Genomic DNA, 21,056 nt, shown 5'->3' on the forward strand with positions numbered 1-21,056 from the left:
GAGTCAAATATTTCAAACCATCACATCTGCTGTGATGGTTTCACACACAAAATCGCTTATTGTACATCAACCATGAAGACCACAATATGTACTTGTGTGTGGAAGAGCCAAGCATGTTCACAGTATTGTGAATGCTAATTGCAGCCAGCACAGGATAAGGGCGTTGGCCTATATGTATAGTTACATGAATATTCAGCAGCCTAATTAAACAGGCTGGGGCCACACTTCAAAGGGAACACAAACAGTTGGGTGGAGAGAGCAAGGACACGTGCACATGCTTACACATGCACGCCTGCACACGGAAGATTAGCATTTGATTCAAGGCCTCTCTCCGGATTTCAACAATGGTCTCACAGCGAAACCATTTACTTGGTTTTGATGATTCCCTTTGAAGTGGAAGGCAGGAGTCCCATTGAGGTCTGTTAACTGACAAACAAACTTTAGTGACGTTTCAACACAATTCACATCTCACTTTGTAAAGTATTCAGATGAGTCAATTTAAAGATGCATCAGAACAGGAACAGGAAACGGCAGCGGCCCTGAGATCTATGTGATAATGTGCCATTCAAACATGTCTTGGCTCTGGCAACAGAAATATATGACAAAAGAAACAGCTCAATTATGATGCTAAGAACTTATTATAATTAACGCAAAGTTGGCAAATTTGGTGTATTGCAGCTGTGTATTTTGGGAAGACACTTTTCTATGCTGTTGGAGGTTTTCCTCCACCAGGCCGACTGATGAGGTGGCTGTGAAATCAGACGGTGAACCTCTGAGCATTAAGCCGGGTAAAGGCGCGTCAGCCCTCTTTGAACATCACCCTGTTGCCATGGAGATGGGCAACCAACTCCAGTGTCTGAGAGCTGGACACAGATGAGAGGGGTGAAGACACAGAGAAAGCTATAGAAAGGCAGTCATTAAGACGGGAAGTAAAACAAACAGGAGGTAAAGGGTGTAGAGGAGGTAAGAGGGGGGAAAAAAGCAAGGGACACAAAGCGAAGGATTTTGGTGCTTGTTCAATAAAAAAAAAGTCCTGTTTGATTACATTTCCTGGAGAAGGCTGCATCAGCTCACTCACAAACACACAAATCTGTACAATAATATGAACGCAAATATAAAGAGAGAAAGAAGTGTAGAACAAATGCAGGCCACTTGCGATACTTAAGTGAATCGATTTTTTGTCACACCCTCACACACTTCAACAAAACACCCAACTGGAATATGACAAGCATTCAGTGACCAGCACAGGCATTCAAATACCAAATGAAGGGATATCTTTTGGAAGAATGGCGTTTGGAGAGGCCCACTGAGTGCCAGCAAACCCATACAGGAAAGTAAATACACACACACACACACACACACACACACACACACACACACACACACACACACACACACACACACACACACACACACACACACACACACACACACACACACACACACACACACACACACACACACACACACACACACACACACCCATTCATTACAAGTAATGTAAGTAAAGAGAAAGCAGAGAACAGGAGATCCATTGTGTTTAATTCACAGTCGATACCAGCGTTTGCTCTGCTGATCAATGACTGTCTCTCTGCCTCATATAAACTCACACATGTTCACCCGCACTTTAGAATACAAATACACAAACACACAAACACACCACCACCTGTTAATGATCTGTATGTGAAATGTTTGCAAGGAAATGTTTACACTGCTTACACAGTCGTTAAAAAAAGACTGAGGTTTGTCTGAGATGAGAGATAAAGGATAAGTGAAGGGGAGGATGAAATGGTAGATAAGAAGGACAAGAGAAGAGAAAAGATTACAAAGCAGCGAAGGGCGAATAACTCATCTGAGAAGAACTATTTCTCAGTCCTTCCCCGAAAGTCAGCAAAAACCACAAGCCACAGATCCGCCGCCCGTTCCTCATCTGTAACACTGCAGAAAGGTCTCGTAGTTACAGTCAACAACTGTGAACCACCGAGCGTCATGATGGTGCACTGACATCACACACTCTGTGCCTGAAAAAACGATTTGCTACGGGCTGATAGTTGGTAAACACAGCAATGGGATGACATAAGTAAGGGCTAAGAGCACATGCTGCATCATCCTCGTGGCCGCTTCTCTCTCACGCTGCTGAAAGTCAATCGAAACTCAGTTGTTTGATTATACACAGGTTTGACTGCGTGCTTCTGTGACTGTTTATACTATGACTAGAGGGCATCTGCTGTGGCAGGGGTTTGGTAAGACTTGATTGCGGTGATGTGCATCCGTAGCCTTGGTTGTGAATGTGACCCGCTGATACCCCCCCTGTTTTTCTTTTGAAGCTTTTCAAAAAACTCTGTGTCACTAAATCAAGTTGCAGGACGAGCTGAGGTGTCCTGCTGGAAAAGGGCACGAATGCCTGGGGGAGGTGGGAGACGCAGTGATGAGGAGGTTAAACATGCAGGGACAGAACAAGCCCCAGGGGACCAGGTGATGTTCCACACCTCCCACTGACACTTGCTGCTCTCTAACAAGACGACTGCACGGCTGGAATTACACAAGAGGACGAGATCCATCATGAGTGAAGCTTGTGTAAAAATACAGAAACTAAACACTTCATCACTTTGTTGTTTTTTGTTGGGACTTTGTTGAAAATCCTATAAGAGGCAGCAATTTATTACTAAGAAATGGACCAAACTAGAACTAAAACAATTGGACAATTGTAAAACAAACTAAATAAACTAAATTGTGTGATAAATATCAGTTTCTCAAATTGTATTGGTCTTGTATAAATATCTCTGTGTTTTATATTCTTGATTGATCAAAACAAGCAATCTGAAGAAGTCAACTCGAGCTCTGGGATTTTGAGATTGACTTCTTGATTTGTCACTATCTTCTGGCATTTCAGATCAAATAATTAATAGATAAGATAAGATATAAGATAAATGTAGTTATTGATCCCAATTTGGGAAATAATTGAATTAATAAATTAAAAAATTGATGTCAATTAATTGAGATCATTTGATTAATCCACAATAAGGACGAGCCTGATCCTCGGCACAAGGACAATATCAATATGGTTTTGATTTAGAGAAATTACTCGATAAACGTTTACTCAAGTCACTCAAGTTAAAAATTCCTATACATAAATGTACAAACTAAACAGTTTATCAGATTTCTTTACCGATTTTTCTTGTCACATGTAATTAAGTTAATTTTAATGGGTTATAATATATATGAAGAGCTGACAACTTGGTAAGGAAACATACACATTAATATGTGAAATTGTGTGAAAAGTAAAAAAACAAAGCCATTTATCATCAGACCACATTCGTGAGAGTATTTCCATTCAGTCTGCAGCTGCATGATTCCAGCTGAGCTTAATATTGCTGCTCTTGCTTGTTTAAATTTGTGGCATGTTTTGATTTAGATTCTGCAGGACAACGAGGCATTTTATCTCGGTATGCAACACAAGGTAGGATGGCAGACAATAGCAGACAAAGGATGAGCGTGAGGACAGGTGGGCATGCGGGGATGTGGCCTGAGGGAAAGAGACGGGGTCATCTACCCAACCCCCCTCTTTTCCAATATTTTCCAGCATCCCTCTCTTGAAGGGAACAAGGTTAGTGAACATTTTCAGACAGGCCCTGGAGGAGGGTATGTTCTCCAAAGACAAACACAGCCTCAGTCTTTCTCACCCTAAAAAATCCTGCAGAGGGATGGCCTCAAGGCTTGGCTTCAGTTTCAGCTCAACTCGTAGCTTATGTCCCACGAGACGCTACTGTCTTCTGTCTAACACAAGTCTTCCATCTTGACACTAAACATTTCACGCCTTCCAGCCCTTCACTCCCTCTGCCTGTTTTTTAACTACTGGTCTATCTCTCAATTCCTCTGACAAGAGGGGGCTCCATCAGTCTGGGTGGAAGCCTTGCAGTCTGAACGTTGGAGCTTCTGTCTGCCCATCTGTTCCTGCACAAGTTGATGCTTCCAGGCATATGAACATCATCAGCACCATTACAGAGAGCTAAAGATGAATAGGGAGGATTCAATCAGTCAATCAATTAATCAGCATCTAATTGTAATTAATCCCACAGGCTGAGCACCAGCTGCAGAACTGAGCTAATGCTGAGTTTTCACACAACCCCTCTGCTCTCTGATGAAATGACCACCAGGGGACCAATACATCAAACTCACAGAGGGTTGTAATGCAGGTTAAAGTAGCCTGTTACTGCAAATGAGTCATAAATGCTCCCAAAACAGTAATAATCACACATCATGTTTACTATGATAACATCCCTCAGTGATTGACCTCACAGGCTGCCACTCTGCTTCAGCATGAGTTACTGTTTAACAGGGGTTGTGATAGAGTGCAAAGACTCTATCACATGGATGGAACTATGCAAAGAGCTGATGATATGCAAAAAGTTTCCAAACAGTTCTTTATCCGTTGTGGTCAAGCTGCAAATAGCAGTTTCTGCACTTGACAGCGGAGTCAATTTCTAACCATTTCGTCTGCTGCAAACTAAAAGCTCTGATCATGCAGCAATAAACACATAATCTTGGAGTGATACCAAATAGCTGGAGATAGAGAAAGAAAGATGGATGGAAAGGATCTGCAAATGCATCACATTAGCTCTTATAAAGATAATAAAAGACTTTGCAGGCAGCAGACATTTGGAGAAAGTCAGCTATGAAAGTCATGAAAGGAGCTGCAGCATGGAAATGGGAAGACACACACACACACACATGGTTTCAAAGGAACACAATTAGGCTTCTGTGTTTTCAGCTTACCTTGGAGTACTGTCTACGTAGACTGAAGCGCTGCACCATCCTGACAGACTGAGTGACAGACCCACAGCTGGACCCCCTGTTCTACTCGTCTCCACTCGGATCCCTCCACAGTGCACACCGCTCACATAATCCACACACACACACACACACTGACACTGAGGGCACACACGCTACCCTCCTCTCCAAACAACCATGTGCACACACATTTCTAGTCCACACTGCTTTCGTCTACTGTACAAACACCAATGAGTGATGGAAAAAAAAGGCGATGAGAGCGAGCAGAGATAAAGACAGCTCAGCTGTGTTGCCCTCTACTCATATTCACAGGGATCCCCTGAGCTCTGTCGCTTTCTCCCACAGACACAGGCAGTCACACAAGATGCTCACACCACATGGCTGTCGGTGCATGTACGCGTGCACACGCACACACACACACACACACACACTTAGGGAGTAAATGAGGTTTAACACTCACACAGATACACACCCCTCCATATCCTTTTCTGAACACAGCCCTGATAACATTCACACACAGACAGGGATCAGCCCTAACTCATCTAGGACGAGCCAAGGTTGCCTCCTGCTTCCTGTCAGTGAGCCGAAGGGCGGTGTGAGGAGGAGGAGGAGGAGGAGGAGGAGGAGGAGGGGGAGATGGTAGAGGAGGAGGGACCAGCTGACTGTCTATACAAACTCTCTCCAGGGACAGAGGGTGGGGGACAGAGAGGGAAAGAGAGCGAGAAAGAAGAAGAAAAAAGCAAGGGGTGTGCGAGAAAGAAACAAAAAAGAAGGAAGGAAGCAAGGAAAGAAAGAAAAAACGAAAAGAAGAAAGAAAGAGGGTGATGATGAAATGACAGAAGAGTTGATCATCACTCCTGCCAAACACAGAAATTCAGACAATACTACCCTCGACCTACACTGGGATGCTACACACCTCCAAGGTCGATCTCACTGTTACTATGGCAACAAAAGGGCGGGCATAGTTCTAGGCGTGCAAGTTTCGGTGTAACCACGGTGACTCCTTGGATGACCTGCTGTGCTGCTGTTCAGCGTCAGGGTTGTGGCTTTAGCTACAGATGAGTGAGGCCGGTTTGAATCTGTGCTGGGGTCGAGACCAAAGAGAGGATGGTCCGTCACAACAGCAGCAGCACTAATGGAGCTCAGATGTGTGGCTCTGCTGCATCAGGACCAGGGATCAGGACTGAAGGACACTCAGATTTATGGTTGAAGAAATGTGCAATGACAATATTAAATGTAGATCACAGGTTAAAGCAGCAGCCTCTGGTCTGGACTTACTGGCCACAGATGTGACAAACTGATGTAAGAAAGCCCAAGCCCATTTCATCAACCCAAAGATCAGGCTGGTTCACCGCAAACATGATGAGCTCACAATGCAAACACAACCTCCACATGAACCAAGCCCAGTCGCAGCAGGTTCGCTGATCTGACGGTGACCTCTGGTGGCAGAAAGATCAAACTGCAGCAGGAACACTGAACCTGCAGGAGCTTATGATTATAAAAAAGCTATGTTTCCAAAGCAGATGTTGCAGTAATGACACACACTGCTCTTAATGATCTCTAAATTAAACACATTGAGGTCTTGGTTCCACAAAGTAGCTATATGGCAATGAGATGTTATTTTAAACAGACCACGTATTATATATATTCAAGTAAAATAGAAAAATAAGGATAATAAAGGCACAACGTTGTGTACTGCAGTATTTACCTTTCTAAGAGTGATTTACTTTTAAAGGAGAGGTGGTCTTTCCAATCTGTCAGGTGACGATATGTTCATTCATTCCAGCCATTAGAATATGCCCGCCTGTATTGCCAAATGAATTAAATTGGGCAACTAAATACAGGCTTATTTGGTGCAAAAATATATTTTAAAATGTATTTAAGATTAAGCCATCTAAGTTATTCAGATGGATTAAATCTTTTTGTTTTAGTACTAAATTTGTGCTTTTTTATGAACTTGGTGTCCCAGTGGTCCTGCACTGAACTGCAGTGAAGGGGCGGTAACACCAAGACTGTAACTCTGGTGGCTATTGACCTGATTTTTGGATGCAGCCTCATTAAGTCCAGAGAATGAATGTGCTTAATGAAGACAGAATTCATTTTATCCTTCATCACTTCCATTGGAAGTGTGTTGGAAAGGGATCTCTTAATGACTGAGGGAATGATTACAGCAACTAAATCTGTGTCAGTGTTGGTATGAGCACCTGACTATTGTTTCAAAACACCCAAACCTGTGAACCTATCCTTTAATTAACTGTATCTGTGTGAGATTTAATGCGTTTTATCATTGTTCAGTTTGCCAGCAAGCTGCACTGTGGATCTGCATCTGTCCTCTTGGATTAATGGGGTTTTGGCCGTAACAAAACATCCTTGCTCTTGATCAATAGTCAGTACTTAGCAAACTCAGACTGCGGTGATGACAGACAGCAGAGTGCTCTCTCTGTGCTCACAGCTGAAACAGCAGGAATTGTTGCATCAGCAGCAAAGTGAACCTCAGCTTTTGACTGACTGTCTTCACTTGTTCACTGACAAACAAGGCCTGACACCAGTAGAAGGGGAGTTGAGGACATCAATCAGTGTGTGAAGTGATAATGTGATTCACGGCTGATGTTACTTACCCTGTCCGTCTCCTCCGTGGACTGGTACCCTGATGACAGCACAACATCACTGCCAGTGTTCCCAGGGGCAGGGCTGCTGGGTGTGGTGTCAGTGGTGGAGGAGGACCGCGGGCGGCTGATATGCTGCTGTGGATCAGTGGTATTGCGGCGGCGTGGGGCCTGGGGGCTGCCTCTCAGGAGGGGATCGCGGTCCCCGCTCCCCGATCCGGACCCCTTACTGCGCCGGCTCTGGAGGCTGGTCCCACGCCTCATCGTGTCTGCAGCCACTGAGCCCTGGCCAGCTGCAGAAGGAACCACAGGAGCAGAGAGGCAGTCAGAGTCAGGGCAGCAGGACCCCGAGGCATCCTCAGGGGCAGAGGGGGAGGTACCGCCTGCGGACACTACGGAGGAAGATGAGGAGGAAGACGAGGAGGTGGTGGTGGAGCGAGAGAGGGAGAGGCGTTTACGCTGCTGCTGGAACAGCTGTTTCAGTCCCTGGCCAAGAACCCCCATGCTCTCCCTTGCGTTCTGGCTCATTTTACTGAAAGACGGGTGCTCTGACTGAGATGAGGCCCTCTTCAACCCTGGATTTTGAGATCCCACTGTGTCTCTTCTAACTCCAGGACCTGAACTGGGACCCACCCCCTCTGGCTCCCTTTGATTATCATCCCCTTGCTGCATGTGGCCCTGTTGACCTCCAATGAACACCAGAGAGGAATTATACAGTGAAAACGTCTACTGATACTTCCCTCTCTATCTGTCAGACATGCAGGGGTTCACAACAGGACAACGACTGTGGAGGAGAGACTCGAATACAGTCGAGTAGAGCGGAGAACAGTGGAAGTGGAGATGGGACTGACTGACAGAGGGTTTGATCGGCTCAGTGATGGTCAGGGGGATGAATCCAAAGAGGGAGCATGCATCTCTGATTCAGGAACAAGAAGCCATGCTGGTCTAGTGCAGAGAGAGAGGAGATGGATTATGAGAGGATAGAATTTTGCCTGGTTCCAGTGATAAACATTCACCAATTGCAAATGGAAGGAAGTGTGAATACACAGTAATTAGACTTATGTTTTACAGTTTGTAGACAGGGCAGGATGAATCTGCATTGAATCTGCATTGAGGATGGTCTCATATATTCCTCTGAATCATTCAACATACAAATAGCCCAGTGTTTCAGGGAAAGCCTCTGGATCCAGGTTAGCCAGCATGATATTAAGATCACAAAATGAAGCATAAATTAATTCAAAAATAAGCAGGTATACATGCAGACTAAGAAAGTAAACAATAGCCTGGAGGGGGGATGCAACCAGAAAGGCCCAAGAGGGTGAAGGGAAAGCACGCAGAAAATAATAGCGGAGGCAGAGAAGGAAAATGACAATGTCTCCCATCATAAGAAAAAAAGAAAAAACACATACCATCAGCCCGACCGTCAGCCAGACTGTCAGCCTCGTGTGTCTCACTCTTATGGATTACCTGAGAGGGGGGGAACAAAGAACAATTTTGAATATTTGAAACTTCACTCTCAGTCACCGCACTGATCTAAAGCTACTTCAACCAATACACATCTCACTCTGATTGCAATCAAAAATCATTTAACGATACATTCAATTTCCACTGTGAGCTGTGAACATGTTGTCAATAGAAAATGATGAACATGCGTGGCACAGCGTGGTGATTTTGTGTTCCTCCAGGAGCTCATTTATTATTCCCAAACGAGCTCCTTCCTTATCCTGAGGCAGTATCAAGAGACAAGGGTTTCCACACTATGAACAACACAAAGTGCAGTGACACAAACACAGATCACAGTGCACAGTCGCCTCCTGCAGCCTTACAAACTGCCTAGCTAAATCTAACTCTGTGACAAAAACCCCAACAAAGAGAAGACACCTGATAAAATACTTCCTCAAGAAGGAACCTCATTGGTGGAGAAGTGATCAGCTCAGAGACAGACCCACAGACAGACAGGCAGTCAGCCTCCCCGCAGCATCAATATCTGCTCCCATTGAGGACAGCAAAACAAGCGAGGCAGGAACATTGGGAGCCTGGGGAGGCGCAGTTACATATCCAAACTTTATTCCTTCAGCTGCGCTGTCATGTCACGAAGAATAACACAAAGTTGGGCAGACAGACATAACTGCAAGAATTTATTCAATGCCAATTAAGCTGTGACATGGCTATGAATAAATCAGTTTTACACTAAGTCCAGAGACGGAAGAATACAAGATTGAGAATTAAGATACTTGCAGGTAGCACATCGCTTTTTAACAACTGTCTCAAACAAGAGAACCTGCATTCTAAACACAAATGCATTTACACAGCGGCTTTTATTTTCTACACAAACTGATCTTTAATCTGATTTTTTACGGAGGCTTGAGTTCTCCTGCAGCTACGTGTCATGTCATGCTTGACCTGTCCTGCCAACAAAGGTGAGATGTCCAACAAATATAATCTTGTCTAATCTTTTCTGTTCCATGAGCAGATACTGATGTGTTTGATACAGTGGCAGCGTGTCAGTATGATGTTGCCAGTCAGTTAAATGTCACTGTTGACTGCCTGAGAGAGAAGAAGAAGATTAATAAGATAAAAAGAATTAAAAAGAAGAAGATTAATACTGTCACCTGGAACCTGGCTTCTGTGCGAGGTGATTTAGATATTGTGCTGTCAACCCTAAGGCAAAACCTTTCAGACTAATAACACAGCTTCAACTTGGTGGTTTTACTGATTACATCCGGGCAATAATTACATTCACTTTAATCAAAGTCCTCACAGGACCTGAAAATATACGTCATGATTTAGCCCCTGCCTAGTAGGAGAGACTGTTAAGTACCTTTATAAAGACTTTTGATTTGTACCTTGGACCTAAAACCTCCCTGTGTCTTATTTTTGTTTGTACTTTGAGTTTATTACTTCTGAGAAGGAAGTTATTAAAGTTATTAGCGGTATTGTACAAACACAAAACGATGGATTACCATGAAACTGAGATGCCATAAGGGAAAAACCTATTTAATTTCGGTGTGGATCTAGATCATTGTCAAATAAGGTGTTTTTCAACATTTTCCTTGATTTCTTGGGGAGTAATTCATGGATGTTGATGAAAAAAAAAGAAATCTGGATCTAGTGAATTTAAATGTGGTTTCATAAGGAGACTCTTTGGCCTTAGTGGAGGTCTGTACTCTTCAGTGCCCTTCTAGCTTTCTACTGTTTCAGTTCTTGCTACCTTCCTTTCTTTCCTTTTGATGTCTGTTTGAGTCTGGACTTCTATGCTTGTTTGTATTAAATTCCACACACCATACCTGCCTTACTCTTTAGTGTGTTTTTGGGTCTCCCATGAATACAAAACGATATAGAGAAATGTTAATATTGAAGTTTTATATTGCTATTAAATTCAGTACAATAAACATTTATTTTATTATTAAAAATGACCTCACACTGAAAAGGTTAATGAGTGACAGTCACAGTGATGAGTGATTAATCATGACAGTGCACTTTCCTGTTGTTTTGGAGCCGGTGAGCCGTGATGGGGGGTAAACCCAAATTAATCCCAACCTGAAGCTCTGTACCAACCCTTCGCACCCATCCCTCCCTCTGCGCCGGTAAATCCCCTCCTTCATCCGCAGGCTGATCCCAGCGCTGGATTGGATGTTTTCTTGATTGCCATTGGTTTTATATTCAAACTAAATCCTCTTTCAGGAGCCTTTAGAGGACAAAGCATTATTTTTAGACTTGGTGTGGATGCTTGTGTGAGAGATCCCGCATCTTTGTACAATTTAAGCAAGGCTCGTCGTTCCACCTTGATGAAGTGATGACGCAAAAGAACAAACACCAGATGGGTCTTTGAATTACGAATGTCCTGTTCTGACAGAAAACTCCATCGCTGCTCAACATTGTACGAGTCTGACAACGTGCAAAACATACTTCAGCAAAAGACTGTGCATCTGCGATCTAGTATTCTTTTGTTATATTTCTTAAAATCTAAGAATATATGTTAATTGTTAATATAAAAATGTGACGGACCAAGAAATCTCAAGCGAATTATAATTTAAGCTTAAAATTAAATCTTTAACAGCTACTGATTTGAACAAAAACATAATCCTTTGGTGATCCTTTTAGAAATAAATATTCTCTCTTCACTTTCTCCTGAGATCAACCTCAGAAACATGAATGTGGTTGCATGTGTTCAGGTCTATTTAATCTCATGTTAAAAAGTGGTGGTCTGTGATAAACAGATGTCAGCCATGTCAGCAGCATGTGTGAGTCAGCATGTTTCACAATAATGTCAAAGGCGAATGACAATCAACCAACAATGGCCTCTCTGGAACCATGTCAGCCTCCCTCATGCTACTCACTCATATAAATACACACACACACACACGCACACACACACACGCACACACACGCAGAGTCCTGCTGTCACATTGTCTTTGGCCAGTTTAACAGATGAGATGGTGAAATGGTCTCTGGCACCAACAGAAAAGAACAACTCACACATTCCCAACTTGTCATTTTGTAGACAGTGATAATAAGTATGAGTGAAGTAATATAATAGATCCAAGTTTAAGCTTAAAGGAAACGAAGGGGTGTTGTGATAAATATTAAACAATCCTATTTTTTATTTGTGATCTTTTTTATATCATATAAACAAGCTTTTTTCAAGTGATAATGTTTAACAATAAATTACAGTATCACAACTTTTAAATGATCAGTCTGGGTATAAAAACGCAGACAATCTGTAGTTTAATATAATGCAAACACAATCATGTATCTGCACTGCACGGGGCATCATAGCCCTTGCATGCATGCAGTCAGTAGTTTCAGTAAAAGGTTAGTTTCAAACCATATATGCACTCAGAATGGCACCAGAGTGCATTCCTCCACCAACAGTCCCCTTATGAAACCACATTTAAATTCACTAACTCATAAATATTAGGCCCTTAAACATGCCTGATTATTTTCATAGCGATGAGATCCATGAATTGCTCTCTGAGCCATCAACTGAAATGTTGAAAAACGCCCCATCTCACAATGTTAAAGAAAGATTAACACCTGATCTGGATCCACACACAAAATTGGTTTCTTCCCTGACCCATATCACATCCCTCCACCAAGTGTCATGGTAATCCGCCCAGTAGTTTTTTTGCATGAGCCAACTGACAAACAAACAAACAGATGAACAAACAAATGCAGACTTAACCTACTTGGCGAAGGCAATAAATTCTGTGGGAGACACTGCAAACAAAGTGAAAAAAAAATCAGTTCTGTAGTATTTGCATAATCCTGCAAAAATAACAAACTAACACAGACAAACAAATTACCTCTTTAGTGGAGGCGATAACCAGACCACTGTTTCCTCTTAACTGTTTATATTCTACTCTTGTGATAAAAAAAAAGATGCAAACACAAGTGGAGGTCAATCTGTCCGGTGCTCTTTGACACTGAAGCAGCCATGTTGTTCATCGCTGAACATATACAGTCGGTTAATTCAAAATATGGCCGTAGCTTAAACAAGCCCGTGCAGTGTTTCCAGAAGGGTCTGAGAGCTGGCGTGGGATAGACTGCTCTTTGTTCCCTCTGAGCCACACACAGGCCCATCACTGCTCTTTGTGCTGCGCCTCTTTCACTGACAGACACACATCAATACGAGGGGAATTAGGCCAGAGAGTTCTGGCAGCGATGTTTGTGTGTGACCGCATGAATGTGTGTTTTTGTGTCGGACCGGCAGAGAAAAGGAACGAGGAAGAGATATATAGCGGGAATTATATTGTGTGGAAATGTGTACATATGTGTGCGTACATTCGTATATACGCTTATGTTTTGTCTTTGACCGATGGAAAATGGGCCATATCTCATTCAGCAGCTGCAGAATGACAGCATAGGCAGGAAACAGGAACAATCGTTATTGTATTTGTGTGTGAGTGTGTGTGCATGGTGGGGGGAGTCAGTGAATAGCCCAGTTGTATCAGTCCTGACAGTGCAGGAGATGACTTCAGCATACTGCAAAATGTGTGATAAGAGAAGACGCGACTCTTTGTATCAGTCGGGGGAATAAGCGAGAAAACGGATACAGGGGTGAAAGAGGCCAGACTGGATCAAAAGCATCCAGCCTAATGGCGTGTTTCTGGCCGTGTTGGGTTCAGCCAGGCGCTCGGCTGAGATTTTGTCTGAATGAGAAGGTGAATGGCAGGTAGTTCCCTGACGGAGGCAAGCACAACGCCCCATTGTGCAAGATGAAACCCACAGGGAGGCCCTGCAGCCAAAGCTGCGCCCAGCCTTTTTAGGAACAGGACAAACCAGACGACACAATCACGTTTAGAAAAGAACCAGCTGTTTGCTCAATGACATCATGGGCTTGTTTACAAAAGTTGAATGAAAGATTTTCTTCTTGTAAAGGGGCCAAAAACACTTTTAAATGATGACTGTTTCAAACATGGTTGTCTGTCTTATATAATGTTTCAGATTTTATTATTTCTCTTAGGCAACATGAGATCATTTGCAACTACTTCCCCTGTGACCTCCCCGGACTCAAATTTCTGTGAAAACAACGAAACTCACACAAGAGGAACAGCAGGAGGAATATTGGATATGTGTGAGTCACTTAAAACTAGAGATCTTCTGATACTGATACAACTGAAAATGCTGTGTCAGTTGTCGGCAAGTACACAAATTTATGTACTGATCCAATACCACGCCTTGAGGTGATTTCCAGTAGTGCATCGTTAGACAGAGCTAGCTAAGAAACCGGCAATTTGGAAATATTTCACACTGGAAAGTCCCACAAGTAAAATTGCAACGTAAGACTTCAGTTTCGAGAAGGTTGGTTTTTCCTAGATTTATTTATATGTCTTCTTTTTCAATTGTATATGTAAAACTAGAAAATAGAAGAAGTTCTACGGCATTCATTCTCTGTATGTATTTGTTTTTCAGTGGGTTTGAACTGAGCTAAGCCACAAAACAATGATAGCAACTATTACTTCCACTCTGGGTTAGTAGCATATAGATGTTAAAATACATTATATAAGTTTAAAATGCACTGGTATCGGAGTCCAGGTATCGCTATCGGTTATCAGGAAGGGAAAAACGCTATTGGAAAACCTCTACCTAAAAGAATTTTATCAGAGTCAGTGAAGTGAGAAGCTACAAAGACAAAAGTAACAAAGAGACTTACAGGATTGTAAAAACCACACTGTATTTATTCACTTTGACAGTGAATGAATCTAGACATCAGAGCAGTGATGTGAAACGTAATGACGGTGAGTGATGGAACATTATTCTGAACGAGTCAGGAGGGGGGGGCCTTGTTTAAGCGACACCTCCGCATCTGTGCTGAACACGACAGCAAGTCTCCTCATGAATAATTCACCCCGTGCATGGAACTGACACTGGTCCATGTTGACTACAACCACAAGAACACTCAGTGCGGGTGTAATGTGTCCGACCTGATGTAAAGTGTATACGGACGTGAAGTAGGACAGATGTTCTGAAAAGGGGGTTCCCACTCGTCAAGAGGAGAAATTAGATAGTGAGTATAATCCACTTCAAGTCCTGCAAAGTGGCCTTCACTTATTAACCTGATAGGTGTTTAAGAGTGGGCAGGATTCCGACTTGGCCAACGAAGCTCATATTCCACCCCGTTCTGGCAGAGCATCATCGGCTGTCAACGGCCTGGAAACCACCTACACACCAGCTGAAATCTCATACCAGAGATTGTGTTAAAGGCGCACAGCCGTATGGAATGGGGAAGGGGAATGTGTCTCAGGGTCAACGCACACTTTGTGCGACTGAAGAGAGAAAACTGTCAGGTTATCAGGCAAGAGGGCATCTGGCTCTTTGTGGTGCCTGCAGGTGAGAAACCGACATAAATCATCCATGTTGTCACCTATTTAAATAACTCTTTAGTCCAATCTCTGGGCTCAGGTAACTGGACACCTCTCCTGCTCAGTGGAGGGGTTACTGGAGCTCTGCGCATCCAAGCACTGGTCTCGAAGCTTTTACTATGAGCGTGATATTGGGTTTCAGCACGAAGTCGGCCGGTCAACAATATCAAGAGGGAGAGATGAGAGATGAGAGATAAAATTCCTTCTCCAGACCTCCAAACCGCCGCTTCTAAAGTGAACAATCTATGAAGAAGAAGAAGACGCAAACATATTGAAATGAAAGGTTGATGAAAATCAGGCTGTTTTGCGCACATTCAGCCATCAGACATTCCCTTCTTAAAGCTCTGATGGGGGGGGGGTCTAAGGTCTAAAGTCAAAAGTTGATATAAAGCTACTGTGGAGTTTCAGCCATCTGAGTTGACATGAGAAGTGAACATTTTCTAGAGTTACAGTCTTTTTAGTCCAAAATTCCCTTTCTGGCCTTTTCAGATATGCAATAATTGATATTTCTGGCTTCTTATGGCTTCTTCTTCAATCTGTTAGAGTGAAGCATTTTTTGACATTCAGTCAAAGGTGACTGTTACATTTGCATTCCCTCTGGCTTTATTCAAATAAGACAGGACAATAATGAAATGCCTCTTTTTCACCGACAAATTTTTTACGAAATAACAGGAAGTTATGACTCTTGTTTGATTTCTTTGTCATCACATGCTGTGAAAACACATGGAGAGACTGTTGAGACGCAAATGTATGAGTCAGTTGCTCCTAACGTCATCTGATTTAATTTAAAGAAATGCTGACAGCAGGAGAATGTCACAGTGTGGGGACATTTCTAACACAAGATAGAAGAAAAACAGAAAAAAATATATATATATATAAATATCTCAGGATAGAAAAAGCCTATGACGATGTCGAATTGGAAAGACAATGAGATTTGAGATCTTTTGACCATAAGGGTCCTGCCTTCTGCACGCTCTACCCAGGTTCCATCCCTCACCTGAACGCTCCACGCCTTTTTCTGTTGTTGTGAACATGTCTGACCTGGAAAGTCTCCTGCTGCCCTGTTGACTTTTATGTGAATCCCACATGTACTACTTATTTACTCATTCAGAGCAACAAGCTGCAATCAGATTAACATTGAGGGAAACACACTGAGGGGATTTTAAACTAAAAATGACTGTAACTCTGGAAGATACAGACTTACATAAACATAGACCTCAGTTGTGTTTTAAAGTGCCTCTTCTCTGCCTCTGTTTTTTCGAACAGGAAAGGATCCGAGGGAAGCAGGCAGCTCGTTGCCACTAGAAACCACAGCCTCTATAAAGGAATTTCACCTTCATTCTGGACGAGTGGGAGTCAGTCCTACTGGAGAGAAGAAACACGATCTGTCTGCAGCAGAAGGAAATGGAAGGAAGAAAAACTTTTTGCACATATGGGAGTTTTGAAGAATGATCCGACTGTGGCATCTAAATTAAGGCGCACTTTGACACCTCTGCTTAATCCTGCAGGAAGAGGAAGAAGGTGTGTGTGTGAGAGACAGAGTGAGACAGAAAAGGCCAGGGAGTGAAAGGAAAAAGTGTTTCCTCTCTGAGATACAGCACTTCCCCTTTAGAACAGAGCCCCATCACTGTGTGAACGATGCTATGATTGTTTTCGACTCCACTGAGGTGAAAAAAATGATTATCTGAATCTTTTTGAATCCGTTACTGAACACTGCATCATTTGTTTGGGGGAAAAGGACAAAGGAGCTTCACAAACATCTTTTGTTGGTATTCAGGCTGGGTACTAAATACAGCCCTACACAGACATAGCGGTATGGGCATGTACACTTTTATTTTACAGAATAAGCAGTGCAGAAATTATGTGGTCATGCTCTAAACTTTGATACTTTCGTGGCACCGAACAAAATGGATACTAAAAAATGTCAGTAATGTAATTCAGTGTCAAATTTTGCTACCTAAGAAGTAAATCTCATCAGTGTCCATGGTTCAATAAGCAGGCAGCATGCTTGTACCAGGATCTTAAAATGCTGGTGATTGGCTGTCAAATTAATGTTAAACTAACATTTCAAAGAGAAATGTATGAAAAACACTGTGTTGTGTCCAGAGACAGGGTTCACGTGTTCATTGTTATATTTTTAGAGGCTTGACAACGATGTGCACTGCATGGTAGGTGTAAAAAGGCCTAAGAGATCCACTTAGTCAGATTCATAGTAGAGTGATGCAGTAAATTCAATTAAGACATAAACACTAAGACCAAGGGATACATTTAAGAGCAGCTTAAAGTTGCTCCATGGTCGACTGCCGAGACGCGGCCCCTCACTGGCTTCCCACTCACAAACGCTGCCAATTACGTTTGTTGGAATGCACAACCAAGCTGGGGGTACTACCGCCAAGAACTGAACCCAGGCAACCCAGGATATGCTGCGCCCGCAGTGCAATGCCCTCTGCAGCAGAGCGTGGCAACCGAGCAGCAGCCTATAAATAAGAGAACACTGAGGGAGAATCTCATCATTAAATGTGCTAGAATGTTCTGTAGCATCATATAAAGCACCAATTTATCCATCTTCCATAACACTTCTCCTATTCAGCGTTGCCAGGTGCTGAGGCCTTTACATTCACATCCAGTAGGTGTGAAGTCAGGTACATCGAGGAGGCAGCACAGTCTGTCACAAAGCTAACACATCATCCATGTTCACAGACTCACACATCCATGTTCACAGTCACAGCTAGAGGCCAATATTAGAAGAACTCTAATAGCACCAGGCTGAAGGAAGTGTACCTTAAGTTAACACCTTGGTATCCTGGACATTACTCTTTGCTTGTGAAGGATTCATGTTGGTAATAAAGATAAACTAGTCGAATATAATGTTTAGATATACATGTACATATGTGTGTACTTGGATGTATAATTAGTTTGCAGAACTACAGTTCCTACATGTTTAGTTTTTAAATTAATGATTTAAGAGAAAGACCTATTGCACATAGATCATTCTACACACAAAGCTTGTTTTGTTCAATGTAAACAACGGAACGACTGCAGCGTGTCTACAAGAAACATGACTTTATACAATAGTAACACAACACTACATATATATAAACACACAAAAATTTTAAATAAATTCCTCACCAATCAAAACAAGCCTCTACCGATATAAATACATAAACTAATCACAATCCACTTCTCATTTTAATCCATTGGCTGCAGATTTCTATTGAGAAATGCAGGTTTCCTGTTCACACAGCCAATCAATCAGCATCTGTGTGAGACAGGCACACATACAGGGAGCTGTGGCGATCCTGTGATCTGATCTAAAGGATGAGGACATCACCGAGTGCAGATTTTTTATATTAAGCTGAAGATGAGCACATCATCTTTAGAAAGTACAGAGTTAGCATCATGCACGCAAACAGACACACACATACATACAGATACACACAAGCACATCACACATGTACAAAGTCTCTCAGTTCTTAGCTCAGCTCCCAAAAGGGAAGAAACAACGTGAGTGCAGAGGAGGAGGAGGAGGAGGAGGAGGAGGAGGGCAGCGTCATCCTGGTGGTCTGACCATCGTAGTGAGACATGAATGGCTGCGTGAGCTGAGCCCTGGAGGGGCAGCTGAGCTCTCAGCCACTTAGCACAGTAGGTCATACAGATAGTGGGATATGCTGTATCATGTCCTAGCAGACCCTTCCCGCCCCTCTACATGTGTGTCACACTATAAGTGCTGTGCAGTCTCCCTGTCACCATGTCATGAGAATGGATGAGTACAGTGAAAGGGATTTAAACAAACCTTCAGTCCATCGTTGGGACGCTGGAGCAGCTTTCCTTCACTGCAGAGGAGACGACATCCTGCTGCATCAGGCCCCACAGCTCTGCAACAAGGAGGAAAAAAGTGAGACGGAAACTGTAATCCTCTAAATGCATCTGTGTCTCCCTGCCTGTAAATGCATCTGTCTCCCAGACACTGATAATAATATGTTGCGGGCAGCCATCATCGCTTCCCAGGCCATGAAATCTATTGAGCCCATTAAATATTGCATTAGCCAGTTGAGTAGAGACTGAAATAAGGGTTGATTAAAACTTGTGTGGGGTTTGCAGGAGGCTGCGGCTGACATCATGAGCCACTGACACACATTAACATGACAGCATCATAGGAAATGAACACACGAACTACATGAATTCACTGGAACTGAATTCACCCCCCTCCCCCCCCCCTCCCAGAGTCCATCACAAGCTGTCAAAGTCCTAAAACAAGAGGATTCACATGAGAGCGAATGATTTCATCTCCAGACGTCACGTGAATCGGCCAAATTACACATTTGTTATTCTTCTCTTATTCACATACCGACACAGGAGATGAACTGACGCGAGGGAAAGTCACGTTTCTTGATAACGTAACTGTGGAGGAACCGGTAAAGCGGTGACAGGGGAAAGTGCGGGTTGGGACAACACGTGAGGTAAAGCCGGTGGAAATGTGAGTGTTCCCAGTCAGTGACTCTCAGGTGGACGGTCCCGTTACTGTGACACCGCACCGCACCGTGCTGCTGCTGCTGCTGCTGCTGCTGCTGCTAATGCGGTGCAACATCTACATCAACGGCTGCTCTGGCTAACGGCGCACAAACACAGCACACGGTAAACAACAACAACGACAACAACAACAGGGACAACAACCGCAACAACAACAACACATCATATAATCCTCACTTACATGGATGACAGTGAAGTGTTCCGGCTGAGACGCGGACGTTCAGCTGCCGTCCGAGCACCGTACGTCCCGCACTCTGCCCACCCTCCGTACCCCTCTGACGTCATGACGCACGCCGAGCGGGAAGCAAAGACCAAAGGTGGTCCTGCGGCGAGATGCCTCACTCGTTTCAAAGTTCGTGAGTTCTCCTCAGGCACATAGAGATAAGATGAGATGAGATGAGATAAGATAAGATAAGATAAGATAAGATAAGATAAGATAAGATAAGATAAGATAAGATAAGACTTTATTAACCCCAAAGGAAATTCTTGTGCCATAATTACAGTATCAACAACATTACATTACATGTCATTTGGCGGACGCTTTTATCCAAAGCGACTACTAGTGCATTCAACATCTGTAAGGGGCCATTAAGGGGTTCAGTATCTTGCCCAAGGACACTTCGGCATGGGGGGGGGGACTGAGGATCGAACCGCCGACCTTCTGGTTGGAGAGCGATACAGTAGATAAAACACGAGTCTAAAGAGTCTTAAAACAATGTAAAGTGTAAATGTGTAAATACAAATAAAGTGTATTGTACATTAACTAAACATATAAAGCTGATACAGGGTAATGCATAACTTGTGTCTCATAAAATAATATAATGATAGATAGATAGGTGGATGGATGGATAGATAGATAGATAGATAGATAGATAGATAGATAGATGGAATAGAAGTGCATCAGTTACATCGTGTGCTGATGCACTTGCAACAAAATGCATCGCTGTAGCAGATGGTGTTTGTAGCTGTGACCTGATTTCTCTCCACTAGATGGAAACGTTGACCCAGATATGTTGTGTAGAGATGATCAGTATCAGAGCACAATGAACAGTCTGTAGTCTGTTTCTTCAATTCGTTCAGAGAATACTGTCTTTAATATGTTATGTAGATTTCAATTACAAAACTGTTACTGAAATCTACCTGAACTCCTTTTCAATAAAAACATGCACCTGTTAGTTGTTGAAATAATTTCTTCTGCTGTCATTTGTACTGTACTCAACCTTTTTAATGTAATACAATCTTTGTTTTCATTTTCATTTTTTTG

At 43.0% G+C, this 21,056-nt stretch overlaps 1 protein-coding gene across 3 annotated transcripts in view; it reads right to left on the reverse strand.

The window, feature by feature from the left end:
• tmcc1a (transmembrane and coiled-coil domain family 1a) overlaps window positions 1-19,943 on the reverse strand; it is a 43,804-nt gene extending 23,861 nt beyond the window's left edge. The window contains exons 1-4 of one of the 3 annotated variants that reach the window (XM_035159152.2): window positions 19,611-19,943; window positions 19,056-19,137; window positions 8,807-8,864; window positions 7,410-8,342 (exon numbers count right to left, since the gene is read on the reverse strand). In XM_035159152.2, the coding sequence (XP_035015043.1) occupies window positions 7,410-8,069 (660 nt within the window). In that variant the 5' untranslated portion in view covers window positions 8,070-8,342; window positions 8,807-8,864; window positions 19,056-19,137; window positions 19,611-19,943. Of the gene's footprint in view, window positions 1-4,776; window positions 5,184-7,409; window positions 8,343-8,806; window positions 8,865-19,055; window positions 19,138-19,610 lie in introns of those variants that run through there. The other 2 variants (XM_035159153.2, XM_035159156.2) reach the window with 2 other exon arrangements.
• Between the last annotated feature and the right edge of the window lie 1,113 nt (window positions 19,944-21,056).

Source organism: Hippoglossus stenolepis, chromosome 6, assembly GCF_022539355.2.
Source record: "Hippoglossus stenolepis isolate QCI-W04-F060 chromosome 6, HSTE1.2, whole genome shotgun sequence".
Classification (NCBI taxonomy): Eukaryota; Metazoa; Chordata; class Actinopteri; order Pleuronectiformes; family Pleuronectidae; genus Hippoglossus; species Hippoglossus stenolepis.